This window comes from Hemicordylus capensis, chromosome 2 (genome assembly GCF_027244095.1).
Source record: "Hemicordylus capensis ecotype Gifberg chromosome 2, rHemCap1.1.pri, whole genome shotgun sequence".
Lineage (NCBI taxonomy): Eukaryota > Metazoa > Chordata > Lepidosauria > Squamata > Cordylidae > Hemicordylus > Hemicordylus capensis.
This window is the reverse complement of record NC_069658.1, coordinates 52,850,510-52,866,903: the sequence shown is the minus strand read 5'-3', so window position 1 is coordinate 52,866,903 and position 16,394 is coordinate 52,850,510. Positions and strand designations below refer to the sequence as shown.

Genomic DNA, 16,394 nt, shown 5'->3' with positions numbered 1-16,394 from the left:
ATAAAATAATGTTTAGAAGAAAAATTACATTAATACAGAAGTAAGCATTGCAATAGAGTGTACACATGTGTGTGTTGCTGAATTTAACCCTCTTTTTAAAAAAGAAAGAAAAAGAAACTTGGTATAATGTTAAAAGTCTGATTAAAAAATAGCATTAAAACCCATTGCATTAATAACATTTGTATTTGCCTTGCACCACTAATTCGTTCCCTCTCTCCTCCCTTTCAGTCTCTTATGTGAGACTTGTACAGGAGAACAGATGCTGTATTCTGGAGATCCCAGCTGTAAAATTGTTCATCAGCTTTGCAAATTACTTCAAACACACTCTGATAGTGTGTTTAGACTTCTACTGCCCATTTAATTCCTCAACAGTTCTAGTATTTTCTATATATTCTTGCATGTTCCATATGAAGTAAAGATTTCCATATTCTTCATACAGCACACTAGCATCTAAATAAGGCAGATCAGTGTGGCCTTCAGGCTGTGCAGTAGTAAGTTTAGTCTTCACTGCTGTTATGTGTGCAGAGTCTAGTACTGTGTCCATCTTATTTATTCATTTGTTATTTCTCTGTGTAAACCACCCTGAGCCATTTTTGGAAAGGTGGTATAGAAATCGAATAAATAATAATAAATAATAATAATAGTTTGCAAAGGGAAAATGTTGATGTTTTTAAAATGTAGTTTAAAAGAATTACTTTTGAATACTATATTAATTTATATTCCACTTTTCATCAAAAAGTGGTTTACAGAGCAATACTACTCCATTTCAAACTCACAGTCTAAAAAGAAACACAAGGGAAAGACTAGCAACAGTCACTAGAGGGACACTGTGCTGTGCTGAATATTTTTATTATTAAGCATGGATATAGTTGTTAACTATGATATTTAACATATCTGTTAAATATGATAGTTTAAACATGATAGTCACCACATTAAAAGGTGCCTTGTTGCCCAGTTAGCAGGATGAGGAGAGATGATGGTTAGTGCTTCAATGACAATATGCTATGATTTGTGTATGCAATCGTAGGATCATACACATTTAAAATGCAAGTTATGTCCTTGTTTCACTTTCAGTGTATTTTGGGATCTCTATTGTGCAGCTCCAGAAAGACGTGAAACATGTGAACACTCAAGTGAAGCTAAAGCCTTTCACGACTACGTAAGTCTTCAGTGTTTGTTCACTGCATTTTGCCTGTTGGCTCTCTTCACAGGTAGAACCTGCTATGCACTTGGTAGTTTTCCATTATTCAAGAACGATTTCTGGTGCCCAGTGCTTGCGTCCCTGTGATAAACAAGGAACTAACGTTAATCCTGTAGGCAATGAAACAGTTTGCTTTATGTAGGTTAGCAAGGATTCGTCCTTAAAAGAAACTCCAAGGTCAAAGCCATGTGGATAAGGAAAAGAGGTCTTACCTGTCTGAACTATAGCATAGATGGAGAAGAATGGGCAGGTGGATGTGTAGGTAAGAGAAGATGTATAGGAATTGGCAGAATTATCTAAGACTGTAAGTGATAGTCTGGTACCTCTATTGTCTAGTGCAGGCATCCCCAAACTGCAGCCCTCCAGATGTTGCTGAACTACAACTTCCAGCATACCCAGCCACAAAAAATTGTGTCTAGGGATGCTGGGAGTTGTAGTTCAGCAACATCTGGAGGGCCGCAGTTTGGGAATGCCTGGTCTAGTGGAAAAATACTAGATGGGGGTGGAGACAGGTATAAATCAAGGCAAATAAACTTGAGAAAATTTCTCTGTAAAAGTGTTCAGTAGTCTAAGTTAGTGTTGCAAAGTTGATTTGGCACAGCTTGTAACTTTGGATTGATTTGAAGCTGGGCAAATTGTTCTTGCACAACTCCCATTAATTTCAACAAGACTTTGGTACAGGGAATTCCCTGTGGATATTGTCTTCTGTCTTCAGTAAGAAGTGGGTGGAATATGGCATTTTGTTGGTCTTGGTGATTTTAGAATATGTTGTTCCAGTAACGTTTCACTGGAGCATGTATTTTCATAGTTATGGCTACAAGCAAGCAGGGTTAGGATTGTATTTATCCCTGAATGTTTTAACTTATGGCACTGTCAGGTTTTGGGTTTGGGCTTGATCCAGCAGGGCTTTTTGTTATGTTCTTATGATTCACAATCATTATATGGATTTTAACAGTGAGAATTAATAGAAAATCGAAACACTGTTGTAGCATAATTTTAAAATGTTTGGAAGTAATACATTCGTGATTGGAGGTCTTGTTCAGTGAACGGGTTGATTCAATATATATTTAACCAATAGCCAGTTCACACAACCAGTTTTTCAATGCCTTGTGACCCCTACAATTGCCTTTCTCTCTGTACTTGCTGCTTGTTGTTAACTTCTGAAGGAATCTACCATGTACTTGGCCCTCTGGGATTAAAACGCAGCTATCTCCACTATTAATGTATTCATCCCACTATTAATATGGGCGTGGCAAGGTTATGTGAGTTCTGATGCTACCTGGATACTTACTGTGGCCTGTAATGCTTGCTGTGTGTTAGTTTTATTTTAAAATACAAACCAACAAAAATAATTGAATTTAAGGCTATTGGTGTTTTAAACTACATTTTATAGCTTTTTAGTTTGCATTATGTTCTACGCTGTTGCATTATCTATAGACAATGGACCAATGTTCTGACTTTTATATAAAACCATTCATATTCACTTTTCCATTTCTGGCCGATTGGCTTACCAGCAGAATGTCATGGATGTGCTCCAGCCAAAGTTAAAGCACTTTTAAACAATGTTTTTTTGTAAGTACTTCTAACTTCAGTGTAAGTATTATGCTTGTACTCAAAATGAAGCCATTGAAAGTACTGAAACTTAAAGTGCTAAACTTTTACTGGATTGTGCCCCAGAGATATACTACTGAGTGATTGCATCAGTTCTATCGATCTATCTACATCTTAGGTATTTGTGGATAAGCAGCTTTACATTCAGACATATTCAAATAGTGAAAATGTACTGAAAAAGTGTTATACCCTCAGAGAATTAAAACACACTCACAGCAGAAAATCTCAGGGGGGAAATCCCATGGATGCTGTCGATTTATTTATTATTAGAGAATTAATACATGTTTTGAGCCAGTTGCTGCTCTTCAGAGGCAGAAACGTATCTGGCAATAGTGTTTCATCCATAAACCTTTATTTGGGTGCTCAGTTCCAGCCAAAGTGCCACCTTAATAACCGACATGTGTGGTGCCATTTTGGGCAGGTTTATTACTTTATCAGTATTAGTTAAATATTGATGTTTCAGTTTCCCCAGGCAAAGGAAGTTGAAGGCAGCCTTTGCCAAGTGAGTTTTCACAGAACACTGGATAATTTAGTTTCTATCCAGTATACAGTCTGTTTGCAAACATACACATTAGTGAAGATATTGTGTGGATTCTCAAGCAGTGTGAATTCCACACAAGAGATTTCTGCAAAATTCTCGAGTTTTATCCAGCTCAGCAGAATCCAAACATCCTTTCTTAATGTATTCAGTCTTAGTCCTGCCAGACCAGACTTGGGCAAATCAGTCTTGGGCCCATGCAGATGGTTATACCTCTCTACTGTATTCTGATGTGTGGAGCAAAGGGTTCTCAATTATCTATTAGCCTAACTTCCATTGTCCTTGTTACCTAGAAGACTGTGTAAAGGTTAGAGAGGGTCCATCTCTCTGCATTGCTTGAGATTATACTGGCATGGTAGTGCCAGTATAGTTAAAGCGGGGAGTTGTTTCAACATTCTGCCATTATAAGCCCTGAACATTTTATTAGTTATAAAATTGAAACTGTCCTGAATATTCACAGAAATCAGTTAGGTAACACCACCTTTCCAAATGTAATGCTGATCTGATGTAAAATGGCTGTGATTCAGCAGTTTAAAAATTGTCCCTTAAACTCTAGAAAACTATTGTCTACCTTTTTGCCATCAGATAACACATCTTAAAATTTTGTTTAACTGCTTTGTAAAATTCTGGCAAATCCTGAAGCATAATCCTGTGTTGTGAAGGGGCGGGGGGGACCATCCAGTATTGCCTGAGATATTAGTCTCTGAGTACAACAAGGAAAGAAAGGCTAAGTGTGCAGACCAGTGATTTTGCTCACTGAGGACCTGAAGCCAGAGTTGGGATGGGCAAGTCCTGGTGAGTTCTGGAGATTGATTTCCTGGTTATGAATGTAGCTGCTTGATGAGGAGCGTTTAGAAGCAGGCTGGCATTTCTATAATTAAACATATGTTCCTTTCCTCTCCTATTTTTTCTGTGGACTTTTGTTTTCTCCCCGCACTGAGGTGGCAACAAGGTGCCAGGGGAGCCATACAAAGGCATACGAGGTGGTGAGGCACCTTGTGAGGAACATGAGGTGGCAGCAAGGTGGCAAATGGACTTACAAGAGAAGAGGCGGCAGGGGGTCTGCTGGAGCACAAAAAGTGGTGGCAGACTGCCTTTGAATAAGGAGGTTCTACATCAAAAGTATACTCCTCTCTGTGAGCAGCTAGAATTCTACTTTTGAACATTCTGTTTCAGAGGTGTCTAGGAATATGGAGGCTCTATTTAGTCAGCATGGGCAAGAGTAAGTGTTATACTACTGTTTCCCACAATGCCCAATCAGAGTTTCCTTTTCAAAAAGCCTGCAGAGTCATTCATTCAAAAGTCTTCAGTTTAAGATCTCGCATACTATTCTGCTTTGGAGATGAGACTCCATGCATTCGTACTTTGCCTTGACCCTTCACCTTGACATTGGGCTGGGGATTTGTGCGACCTTGGACTTAATTCTGAGTGGCACCCAGGACCTGGTGGGCGATGTCAGTGTCAATGACCCTTTAGGGAACAGTGACCATAGTGTGATCAAATTCAGCATACATGCGGGGAGAGAATCACCAAGGAAGTCTAACAGAGACAGTCTGAATTTCAGAAGAGGAAACTTCTCCCAAATGAGGAGTATGGTGAAAAGAAAGCTGAAAGGGAAAACCAGGAGAGTCACTTCGCTCCAGAATGCATGGAGTTTACTCAAAACCACAATACTTAAAAGCCCAGTTAGATTGTATACCCCAAAGGAGGAAAGGTACCACTAAGTCCAGGAGGATGCCAGCATGGCTAACAGGTACCGTCAAGGAAGCCATAAAAGGGAAGAAGACTTCCTTCCAAAATTGGAAGGCCTGTCCAAATGAAGAGAACAGAAATATTGACCATGCAGGGGCTTATTTCTCCATTTTTCTGCTCGGTTCTTGACTTGTTCTTTCTTGTAGGCCTGTTTTGTTTCATTGGTGTTGAATAGTTTCTCGTTCTTGACCATTTGAAGTGCATCTTCTTCACTGTCCCTTATATATTCTTCAAGGCCTCTTTTCTCCTCCTCTGCTGTTTGATGGACTTGCAGCATTCCTCTTCCACCTGAGCTGCGAGGGAGGTAGAGCCTATCTACATCACTGCGGGGGTGCAGAGCATGATTGATGGTCATTATTTTCCTGGTCTTACGATCTAGCGTCTCTAGCTCTGCCTGGGTCCAGTCTATTATTCCTGCAGTGTATCTAATAACAGGTATAGCCCAGGTGTTTATGGCTTGTATGATGTTCCTGCCATTGAGTTTGGACTTGAGGATTTTTCTGACTCTCCTGATGTATTCACTTCCCATTTTTCTTTTAACTTCAGTGTGTGCAATGTTATCAGCCTGGAGAATGCCCAAGTATTTGTAAGGTTCTTTCTCTTCCAGGTTCTTGATCTTGCTTCCATTGGGCAGTTCTATTCCTTCTGTTTTTCTTATTTTCCCTCTGTTCATTATTAATGCAGCACACTTGTCTAGTCCAAACTCCATTGCTATATCGCTACTGAATATACGGACAGTGTTTAGCAGTGACTCGATTTCTGACTGGGACTTTCCATACAACTTCAGATCGTCCATGTACAGCAGATGGTTGATTTTACTGGATGTTTTAGATGTTTGGTATCCGAGGCTTGTTTTGTTTAGTATTTGTGAAAGTGGGGTCATGGCGATTACAAACAACAGAGGGGATAGTGAGTCCCCTTGGAAAATGCCTCTTCTAATGCTAACCTGTCCAGGTGCCTCGCCATTGATTGTTAACTGTGTACTCCACATGCTCATTGCTGCTGCTGCTGCTGCTGCTGCTTCTTCTTCTTCTTGTTTACACAGTCAGACAGGTGTTATTGACTGGTTTGTTTTATCCAGACATCGAGTCCTTCCCAAGGACCTGGGATGGCTGAATTTTGTTGTTGTTGTTGTTGTTATAGATATCGTCACAGAATATTGGCTGTTCCCAGTAAAGCTGCTTTTTGTAATTGGCTGATGGTGATTTCTGTGGCCCCTATGGTGTTGAGGTGCTCTTCAAGGTCTTTTGGAATTGCACCCAGGGCGCCAATTACCACTGGGATTATTTTGGTCTTTTTCTGCGTCATCATCATCATCATCATCATCATCATCATCATCATCATTATTATTTTAAGTTTTATATCCCGCTCTTCCTCCAAGGAGCCCAAAGCAGTGTACTACTTACTTAGGTTTCTCCTCACAACAACCCTGTGAAGTAGTTTAGGCTGAGAGAGAAGTGACTGGCACAGAGTCACCCAGCTAGTATCATGGCTGAATGGGAATTTGAACTCGGGTCTCCTCGGTCCTAGTCCAGCACTCTAACCACTACACCAACTTCGGGCTCTGTACCAGAGGACTGAAACTTCGGGCTCTGTACCAGAGGACTGAAACTTCGGGCTCTGTACCAGAGGACTGAAACTTCGGGCTCTGTACCAGAGGACTGAAACTTCGGGCTCTGTACCAGAGGACTGAAACTTCGGGCTCTGTACCAGAGGACTGAAACTTCGGGCTCTGTACCAGAGGACTGAAAAGTAGCAAATGTAACACCAATTTTCAAAAAGGGATCGAGGGGCGATCCGGGAAATTATAGGCCGGTTGGTTTAATTTCCATTCCAGCCAAATTGATGGAAAGCATCCTCAAGGATAACATTGTAAAGCACATAGAAGAACAGGCCCTGCTGGGAGTGAACCAGCATGGCTTCCGCAAAGGTAAATCTTGCCTCATGAACCTTTTGGAGTTCTTTGAGAGTGTGGATGTGTGGCTAAATGTGTGGATCAAGGTGATCCAGTGGACATAGTATATCTGGACCTCCAAAAAGCTTTTGACAAAGTTCCTCATCAAAGACTCCTGAGGAAACTTAGTGGTCATGGGATAAGGGGACAAGTACATGTGTGGATTGCTAACTGGTTGAAAAAGATAGGAAACATGGGGTAGGTATAAATGGAGAGTTTTCACAATGGAGGGAAGTAAGAAGCGGAGTCCCCCAGGGATCTGTACTGGGGCCGGTGCTTTTTAATTAATTCATAAATGATCTATTGGAATCCATCCCTTCTTTGATATACATTGTCACTCCTGCTAACTTGGCAAAGAAGCACCTTTTAATGTGGTGATTCTCTTTTGTTTAGCAGGGGGAGAATAACTGGCCCTATCCATCCCCAGCACAGTACTTCCAGTGACTGTTGCTGGTGTCTATCTTATGTTTCTTTTTAGATTGTGAGCCCTTTGGGGATAGGGATCCATCTTATTTGTTAGTTATTTCTCTGTGTAAACCGCCCTGAGCCATTTTTGGAAGGGTGGTATAGAAATCAATCAAACAAATAAATAAATAAACAGGAAGAAGTCGAAGCTGGAACCATAGAAGTTATATCAGAGCAAATCTAGATGTACAAGCCAAAAGAGCATACTTACCCGAAGAATGCTATCTACAGATCAGAGACCTAGTGCAGCATTTCACCCTGAACCCAGTACAACCTGCGGAAAACGTACAGCGGTCAATGGGGCTAATGGTATCTTGCAACGCCACAGTACTTTACACCCGTCTCCGCATGAGACCATTGCAAAAGTTTAAGGAACTTTCAACCCAATGTCAACAGCCAAAGGAAGCTGCTGACACTCCCGCAGACAGTGCTATTTTCCCTACACTGGTGAACAGTGAGTACGAATGTATTGGAAAGGGTTCCATTCAAGACAACCCCCACTTGGTTTGTGACAGCAGATGTATCCCTGATGGGATGGAGAGCCCATTGTGCAGAGCACCAGGTACAAGGGAGATGAGCGAAACTTTATGCCCAGCATCACATAAAGTACTTTGAACTGCAAGCAGTGTTTATGGTGCTAAAAGCCTTCAAGCCAATGCTCAGGAGCAGATAATCACAGATTGTCAACTAGAAAAAATTATAGGAACAAATGGAGGAGATTTGCAATACCTGTACAGAGGCATGGTTACCTCTCAAAACAGGCTACTTTAAAATAGGTGCTCCTGTACCTGACCTCATTGAAGCTTAATGGCCTAGCAAATGTGTCCTTAAAAGTCCACCTAGCAGCCATATCATCCAGACATAGTGGGTGGGATGGATCGACTGTATTCTCCCGTCCAGACTGCAAAAGATTTCTAAAAGAGATTAACAATTTATATCCACCAATACAGAAACTAGTTGAACAATGGAGTTTGTTTTTGGTATTGTTGCCCTTAACTGAGGGCCCTTTCGAGCCAGTGAAAGAGGTAACTCTCAAACTGGTCATCCTGAAATCTGCATTCCTGATTCCAATCATCACGGCTAGGCGTGTGAGTAAATTAACGGCTTTATATAGGGACAGCCCATATACTCAATTCTTTCCACATAAAGTGGTCATGAGCTAGACCCCACCAAAGTTGGTGATGGAGTTCCATCTGAATCAGGAAATAATTTTGCTGATTTTTCCCCAGAGCCCAGTAACAGCATTAGAGTAAGCATTTCATTCTTTGGATGTACGTGGGGCACTGCTGTGTTATCTGGAAAGAACAAAGACACTGAGAAATACAAGGAAACATTTTGTAGCTTACAAGGGAAAGCAAAAAGGCCAACCAATCTCGAGGCAGGGACTTGTGCATTGGTTTGGTTGAGTTGATTGTGTAGACTTACAAACAGGGAGTAGATCCCCCACGCATGTTAAGAGCACATTCTACAAGAGCATATGCTGCTTCAGCAGCACATTTGTCGAGGACTAAAATGGCAGATATTTGTGCATCTGCAACATGGTCTTCACAGCAGCCATTTATAAAACATTATACCATTGACCTGCGTTTATCAGAGGAGGCTAGATTTGGGAGGAATGTATTTAAAAGGGTGTTGCCATAGGCTTCTGGGTCTTCTGTGCCCTCCACCTTTCAAGAAGCTGGCTAATCACCCATTCCTTGAGAATTCAACAGATCACGATCCAGATAAACAGGTTGCTCACCTGTAACTCTTGATCTGGTAGTGAGCCGTTGTACTCATAAGACCCTCCTGATGGTCAAATTATGGCGGTCTGCAAGAAACTGAGGAAATGGCGCCCTCAACTGCCGATTTCAATGGAAGCACAGAGCACGTGCGAGGCAGAGTGGGCATCACAAGGAGCTAGCTAGTCTACCCGTGAGGTCCCTGCACAGGCACAGAACCCATTCCTTATGAAATACAACGGATCACTACCAGATCAAGAGTTACAGGTGAGCAACCTGTTTATATGTTAAGGCCGCTGATCCTCTAGCATTTACACTTTCCAGGGAACAAGATACTTCTGTCATGACTTTACTGTTTTAAAGGTTTGTTTTAATTGTAAACCACCCTGAGCCATTTTGCAAGGGTGGTATAAAAATCAATCAAATGAATAAATAAGACTTGTTTAGGATTTATGCATGGGAAATTAAGGGAAGTTTCATCATAGAATAAAACAGAACAATGCAGTTGGTGACATTGAGATTGTAGATACTTGGAAGAAGTACTAATGCCAATATGTACCATTTATTCACGTAGCAAACCAAATCTGAAAAAACTAATAGATGTGCTTTTAAACACTATATATAATTTGAAAGGTTGGATCCACATGATTTAAGACACAGAACAATTGTGTTTGGATTTTTTATGCAAATAAACTTGAGTCTCACGTTTTGGTGTTGCTCGAAAGGTCATAGGAGTTGTTAAATATATCACAATTTATTGCATAAGTAGCTAGAACTACTGTTTGCTATCTTACTATTATTACTGGTGCTTATAACTTCCCATCAGTGCATGTAATGTTTCATGACTGTTAAATTTCTTGTATTCTGATCCCAGCTGACATGTTACTTAGCTTTTATTTACATTCTTGGACAAGATTTAACAGATTGTCAATGACTGTGTGTGCTTTTTAATTAAATGAATCAACATAACAAAATAAACTTACTGCAATAACATAAGGGTTAGTACTCCAACTTCAATTAAATATCTGTTGACAATATATCCCTGAGCCTCCAGTCAGTTTTCTTTTTCATGCATTACTTTGGGGGAAACTGTCAAACTTTATCAGTTGTCTGACTAGGTTTCACTGTGCAAGAGTTAAGGATGTACTTAACTCTTTCCCATTGCAATCAGTGATATTTGAAAGTGTGTAGCACTGACTGTATTACACTTTAAATTACTTGCTGAAAAAATGTTGCTCTTAATGTTGGTTTAGTTCATTTTGTGCCAAAATGCAAAAATAAATTGGTTCCGATATTTTTGTGTGTGGTGACTTGTACATTTTAATAAAAACCAAAAAAGTGCTACTAGATAGCTATATTCATTATTTACAAAGCAATATATAACCTTTTGAGACAACTTTATTGAGCATTTTGAACACTGCCATTCCTAGTTTTAGTTCACTTGGTACACAGCACCTCCTACCTTGCTTGCACCTGATGTTTCTCTACAGTCTGTTTTTCCCCATTCACTTGCTCACATGATGTCAACGTGAATGTCTTGAATAATTAGCTGCTACTGCATTTGAGTTGTTATATAATGCATTAATCATGGGACATTAACAAAATATGCATGTCTTCAAAAATTAACATGAAGATATCTTAGGAAATGTATCTGTATATTAAATAGAAAGAAGCCAGTATGTTCTTGAAAACAAAAAGCATGGTTATGCAAATCCTGTGTGATGATATATCATTTCGTTTGTACGGGGTTTCAATATAATCGTTATTCACTTACTAGCTATATAAAAGTGTCACAATTCAAGGGCTCAGACTTCATAAACGGAAGCACTGGCTTCTGCTACTTGAAAGTAGATCTCCTTTTGGAGATTTGCATGTGAGCAGACTCCTGATGACATAAACAGTACTTGGCACGGATGCTCAAGTCATTCAGTTGTAGCTGCCTGCACTCTCAGGACAGTTCTTGATTTAACATGAAATTCAGTTCAGTTCAAGGTTTATTATGGTCTATGACCAGCACAACAAGGAAATAGAATAGAACATATAAACATGAAATTAAATACTGTAGATTTCTTTTCCAAGACCACCTTTGTAGATTGTGCTTGTCATGTTAGTATAAAGTTAGAACATTATAATTCTATCCAGTTATCCCTAAAAAGATTTTCCTGCCATTCCTTATGTTGACCTTGTTTTTACAAAGCTTCTCTACATTCTGTTTTGTATTGTTTGATTCATTTCCTCACATGATGTCAACCTGAATGTCCTGACGTTGACATGTGAAATTACCAATGCTTGTTGCACAGAAACAAGCATTTGCAAATGGTGCTTGTTTCTCTGCAACAAGCATCTATAGTTTTGCTATTCCTAATTCGTGTTAAACATATACACCTACCTTCTTTTAAACTACTTCAAAACGATCTAGGTGGTTACAAAATTCTGTGGGATAGTTTTGGCTTTGCCTAATATGCTCTAGGACAGGGGGTCCTAACAGGAGATGTTAGTACTCCAGGGCTCCCAGTGAGCCCCATGCTGCAGCCATGCAATTTGTTCCCCATCTGAGGATGACTCACTTGAAACTCCTGCTTTTCTGCTGAATGGCTGGCTGTGTGCTGTTCAGCATGCCCGTCCCCTCAGCCTGATGGACAGTCTTTGGGAAATTAGCATTGAGTTGTCAAGTTGAAATTAATAGGACGTGTCCCATTAATTTCAGTAAGGCTGCAATTATACCCTTAGTTTGGATGTGAGGCTGTGACTGGAGTAGCCTGTCTCCCAAACTGTAACACTTACATTTGGTTTTTTTTATGTGTATTCACCTATTCATAAAAAGACATATGTAAAAAATTTAAATGTTACAGTTATGGAATGAGCTACTCCAGTCACTGCTTTATATCCAGATTAAGTTACTCATTATCTATTTCATTTATATACCACCGATCCAAGAACAACTCAGGGCAGTTAACACACACAAATTTTAAAATAACACTTAACATTTTTAACATAAATATAAAATAAAAACAGTTAAAATTAACATAACTCATTTTAAAAACCAATTAAATATTATTAAAAGTCAGGCTGAAAAGATGGGTCTTTAGGGCTCTCTGAAGGCTTCCAAAGACAGAAAGTTTATTATACTTATGGGGAGTATGTTCCACAACCTAGGGGCAACAACTGAGTATGCCTGATCCCAGGTTGCCAGCAGATGAACTGGTGGCACCCGAAGACGGAGCACTTATTGAAATTAATGGGGCAAGTGAACTTTTCCCATGAATTTCAGTGGGACTACTCATGAATAACATAGTCTGGATGTAAGCCAGTGACTGGATCAGCCCATCTCATAATATTTGAGTGTGTGTGTGTGTGCGCGCGCGCTTGCATCCTCTTGCGCATGCGGACTCCCTCTCAATCTCTATGGGGTATCTGAACTGAAGGTTTGACAGAAGGGGTACACTTGTTTTTTAAAAAAAGGTTGTGAATCCCTGCTATAGGAGAAGGCAGAACGTTTACAGTTTAATTTAGTAATAAACTAGATAGCTAGATAGCTATAGATAGTTATAATTTAATCTTTAATCTTTGTGTGGGTGCTACTGTATAGAGGTGTTTCATTGTCTGGTATCTTTCTTACTGAATTAGTGAACATGCATAGCCGTTTAACTTCTACATTTTCAGTATACAGGGGATCCTTTTGCTACTAACCTTGTATGCCATGAATCAATGTGACTCCTAGTTTTCTCTTAACAGCTGGTGTCATTTTGACTATTTTCTTGTGTCTGAAACCAAGTCTATTGTCTGTCACTGGAGCCATTTGTTGTCCTTTGCTTTATGGATCAAGCTGTAGAAACAATTGAAAATTGCAGATGGCTTGTTCCTTCAGTTTTTATAAATATATAATGTATTTGATATGCTTGTAAAAAGTAATCAGTTATTTGGTTTTAACAAATAGTTGTCATCAACAATTGGAACTACTGGTTTCTGTCTTTACTACTGGTGCTTATGACTTGTCAATGTGTATGTTTGCAGCTCATTCTTAATAAAATATACTCAGAAGTGCCTTAATTTCATTGAGTCCGAAGTAAGTTTAGGTTATTAAAAACAAGTTGCTCACCTGTAACTATTGATCTGGAAGTGATCCATTGCAGTCATAAGGCCCTCCCACCAGCCCCACTGCAGTTTGTGAAGTGACAAAACATATGTTTACAAGAATTCTTCAGATGACTTACCTTGTTGTACTGTGGTCTGTTTCCATGCGATGATTGCATCCAAATGTCGGTCCTTCAGGAACTGAGGAGAGAACGCTAGACTGCCCAAACTGAGCAAGTGCACCATGTTAAGGGTGTTCAGGTTAAGCGCTTCGAGGAGCTAGTAAATTCTGAACAAATGGTCCTGCACAGGTGCAGAACCCACTCATGACTGCAATGGATCACTTCCAGATCAATAGTTACAGGTGAACAACCTGTTTTTTTGCAGCTGTAGTGAACAAAAACATTAGTTGACTTCTCTATTTCTTCAAAAAACAAATTAAACCATTTTTCTCATACAATGACTGTAGTTGTTTAGTACAAATGAAATAAGGTTCTAAAAACTTTGAATGATGCAGATGAAAATAGTAACACTCCTGGGTGTGATTACTGAATCAACCCGAATAGAAGTTGACCCCCTTTAAAAATATGGGTTAAATTTAGGTTCTCTTATTTACCCCAAAGGAAGAGGGCCCTAAACTTAATTCCTCTTCCCCCCTGCTCCCATTTCTAACATCAGAGAACTTAGAAAAAACCTAGTCTGGCCTCTGTTGCCAGATTTGGCTTTTTTAAAGCCAAATTTTGGGTTATGGCCCATTTGACTCATGAGTATACCCCTGAGGTTCTGGCCACCCACTTCAGATAAATACAGTACCTAGGTAGGGTGGGGGATGGTGTCCAGAAGTCTATGGGGTTAGAATCAAAGGTGTGGAGTGGCAAACAATAGAGGATTGGGGCAAGACCATCACAACCCATACTGTGCAAATGTACAGGAACTATGAAAAGTATATACAGAACAGAGAACTCAAAGATACAGACACATGTACATATGTCATATATTGTAGAGCAATTTAAGTGTTTAGATTACATTTTACAGTTGGGGAGCACTGAGGTTTGAGAAATGATTAGTCCAAGATTGTCAGTGAATTTATGGTAGAGCAGAACACCCTTAGTGAATCCTTGGCAAAGTATTCTTTATCACAAAATAGTTCCTCATTTATCACTTAGTCCCCTTGTACAGCCAGGGAACACTGAGGCACTGGTACTGAGCAATCTGAACTAAACTCTTGGCCACCACCCAAGCAAGCCAGGCTTACTCAAATGCTCTCTTGCCTGAAGAGAATGATAAAAATGGACTTGAGAAGGTCTGCTTGTCAAGATAGGACTCTTGGAGAATCATCATCAAATCAAGTTGCATACTATAGGAGGGACATAAAAAACGGGCCATTCTAATCTAAAGGCAAAGGCTTTAATAACCCCAAGCAAAATCCATGCACAAAACATCACATAGAGAATTCTCTCAGCCTGCTGTCATAAACCCACAAGGAGTTACCACTGTGTGTTCTTTTAAGAAATAACCTTGAAGGAAAAGCATTACACACACTCTTCAGAGTCCTCTGTTTAAGAACTTCATATGTTCCACAGTAAGTGAGGTGTGTAATTTCTCCATGCACTTGTTGGAGAACAGACTGAGGGCTACTTCTTGCCCCAAGGAAACCATGCTCTAATGTAGGCTGATGAACTTTGGTCCTCCTGCAGATGTTGGCCTACAACTCACATAATAGCTAGCTATTTGCAACTGTGGCTGGGGATTATGGGAGCTGTAGTCCAAAAACAGCTGGGGCAGCCAAAATTGAGCAGGCCTGATCTAATGGGATAGTACTCATGTACAAACTTGACAGCAGTTTGAATCCACCAGCAATCAATGCTGAACAAAAAAGAGAAAAGGTGTGTTTGGAGAACTGGGACTGGGCTATATGAAAAATGTTAGGAGAGAGAATCCAGGAAAAGATTTAGCCTTCCACATACAGATATTAGATAGTCAACAAACCTGCTACTTTCAGACCAGAGTTGAAGCTCCGGCTCCACAAAGCCAGAAAATTTGAACCTAAGGCTAATGCCTTAACAAACATGCCACGCGGTCAGTAATTATGTGCAATGCCATTACTTGCACTCAATTCCAACTTGCACTCACACTGTTCAGTCGTCTTTTCCTTGGTAGGATCTTGCTACAGTGGCTGCAAGGAGCAGGGGTTGTCTGAGAGGAAGATGGAGTCAGAGAGCTGAGTCGCCATACTGTGCTGAAGAGATGCATATAGAGGGGCAGATGGAAATCAAGCCCAAGTGAGGCCCTGCCCTTGCCCAGTCATAAAATGATATTTGGCTGGACCATGAGAGGGGGAGCCTGTGGCCTAAAGAATTTAGTTTTGGCTCTCCAGAGAGAGATGGCTTGCTCTCTGTGTGGGCAGAACTGGAACACCTGCATCTGAAGCCCCTGTAGCCAGGCTTCTTTAAGCATGGAGGGGCACTCTTCACCAATCTGTGAATAAATAAGCCAGGGAAGGAAGGCATGAAGGAACTCTGACTGTAGTGTAACTCACCCTGGAATAAAGAAGCTGCTGGGACCACCTGATGGAGAGCTTTCCCCGTGGGAATGACATCCCAGCAGAAATATTAAAAAGCACTTGTCTTCATGTGTACACATATACAACTCTCAGCCATTAGCCCAAGGCTTGCTTTCTGCCATGCTCCCCAAAGCTTAGCCATTGTATGTTGTAAAGCTAGACACTAGCCTGCAGAAGTAATGATCTCCTCTCATGACCCAGGTGTGACTATATTCTCTGCTCTTGGATTTGGTCTTGGGGTGGGGCTGCGTCTCGGGAGGCCTTGAGCTTTGTAGTGAGGCCAAGACAGTTGAAATGGCCACTGACATCAGCAATCAAGGGCAAGTCTGCAAACCGTCTCCTGTGAGGATTCATCAAGTTAAAGGATTTGATGTTCCAGAACAGACAGGTCTAAGGGAACCTGTTGGTTTGTTCTGGGGCAGACAGAGTTGGCCTTAGGGGTGGGTGAGTTAGGCTGTCACCCAGGATGCCTATCTGAATGAGATGCCAAGCTGAGTTTAGTGGCTCACTATTTG

General features: G+C 40.5%; 1 protein-coding gene across 15 annotated transcripts in view; it reads left to right on the top strand.

Annotated features, from left to right (window-relative positions):
- The window catches only part of SSBP2 (single stranded DNA binding protein 2), a 210,574-nt gene that overhangs the window by 63,935 nt on the left and 130,245 nt on the right, over nt 1-16,394 (top strand). For all 15 annotated transcript variants that reach the window (XM_053288736.1, XM_053288741.1, XM_053288747.1 and 12 more), the window contains exon 4: nt 1,075-1,159. In XM_053288736.1, the coding sequence (XP_053144711.1) occupies nt 1,075-1,159 (85 nt within the window). The remainder of the gene's footprint in view (nt 1-1,074; nt 1,160-16,394) is intronic.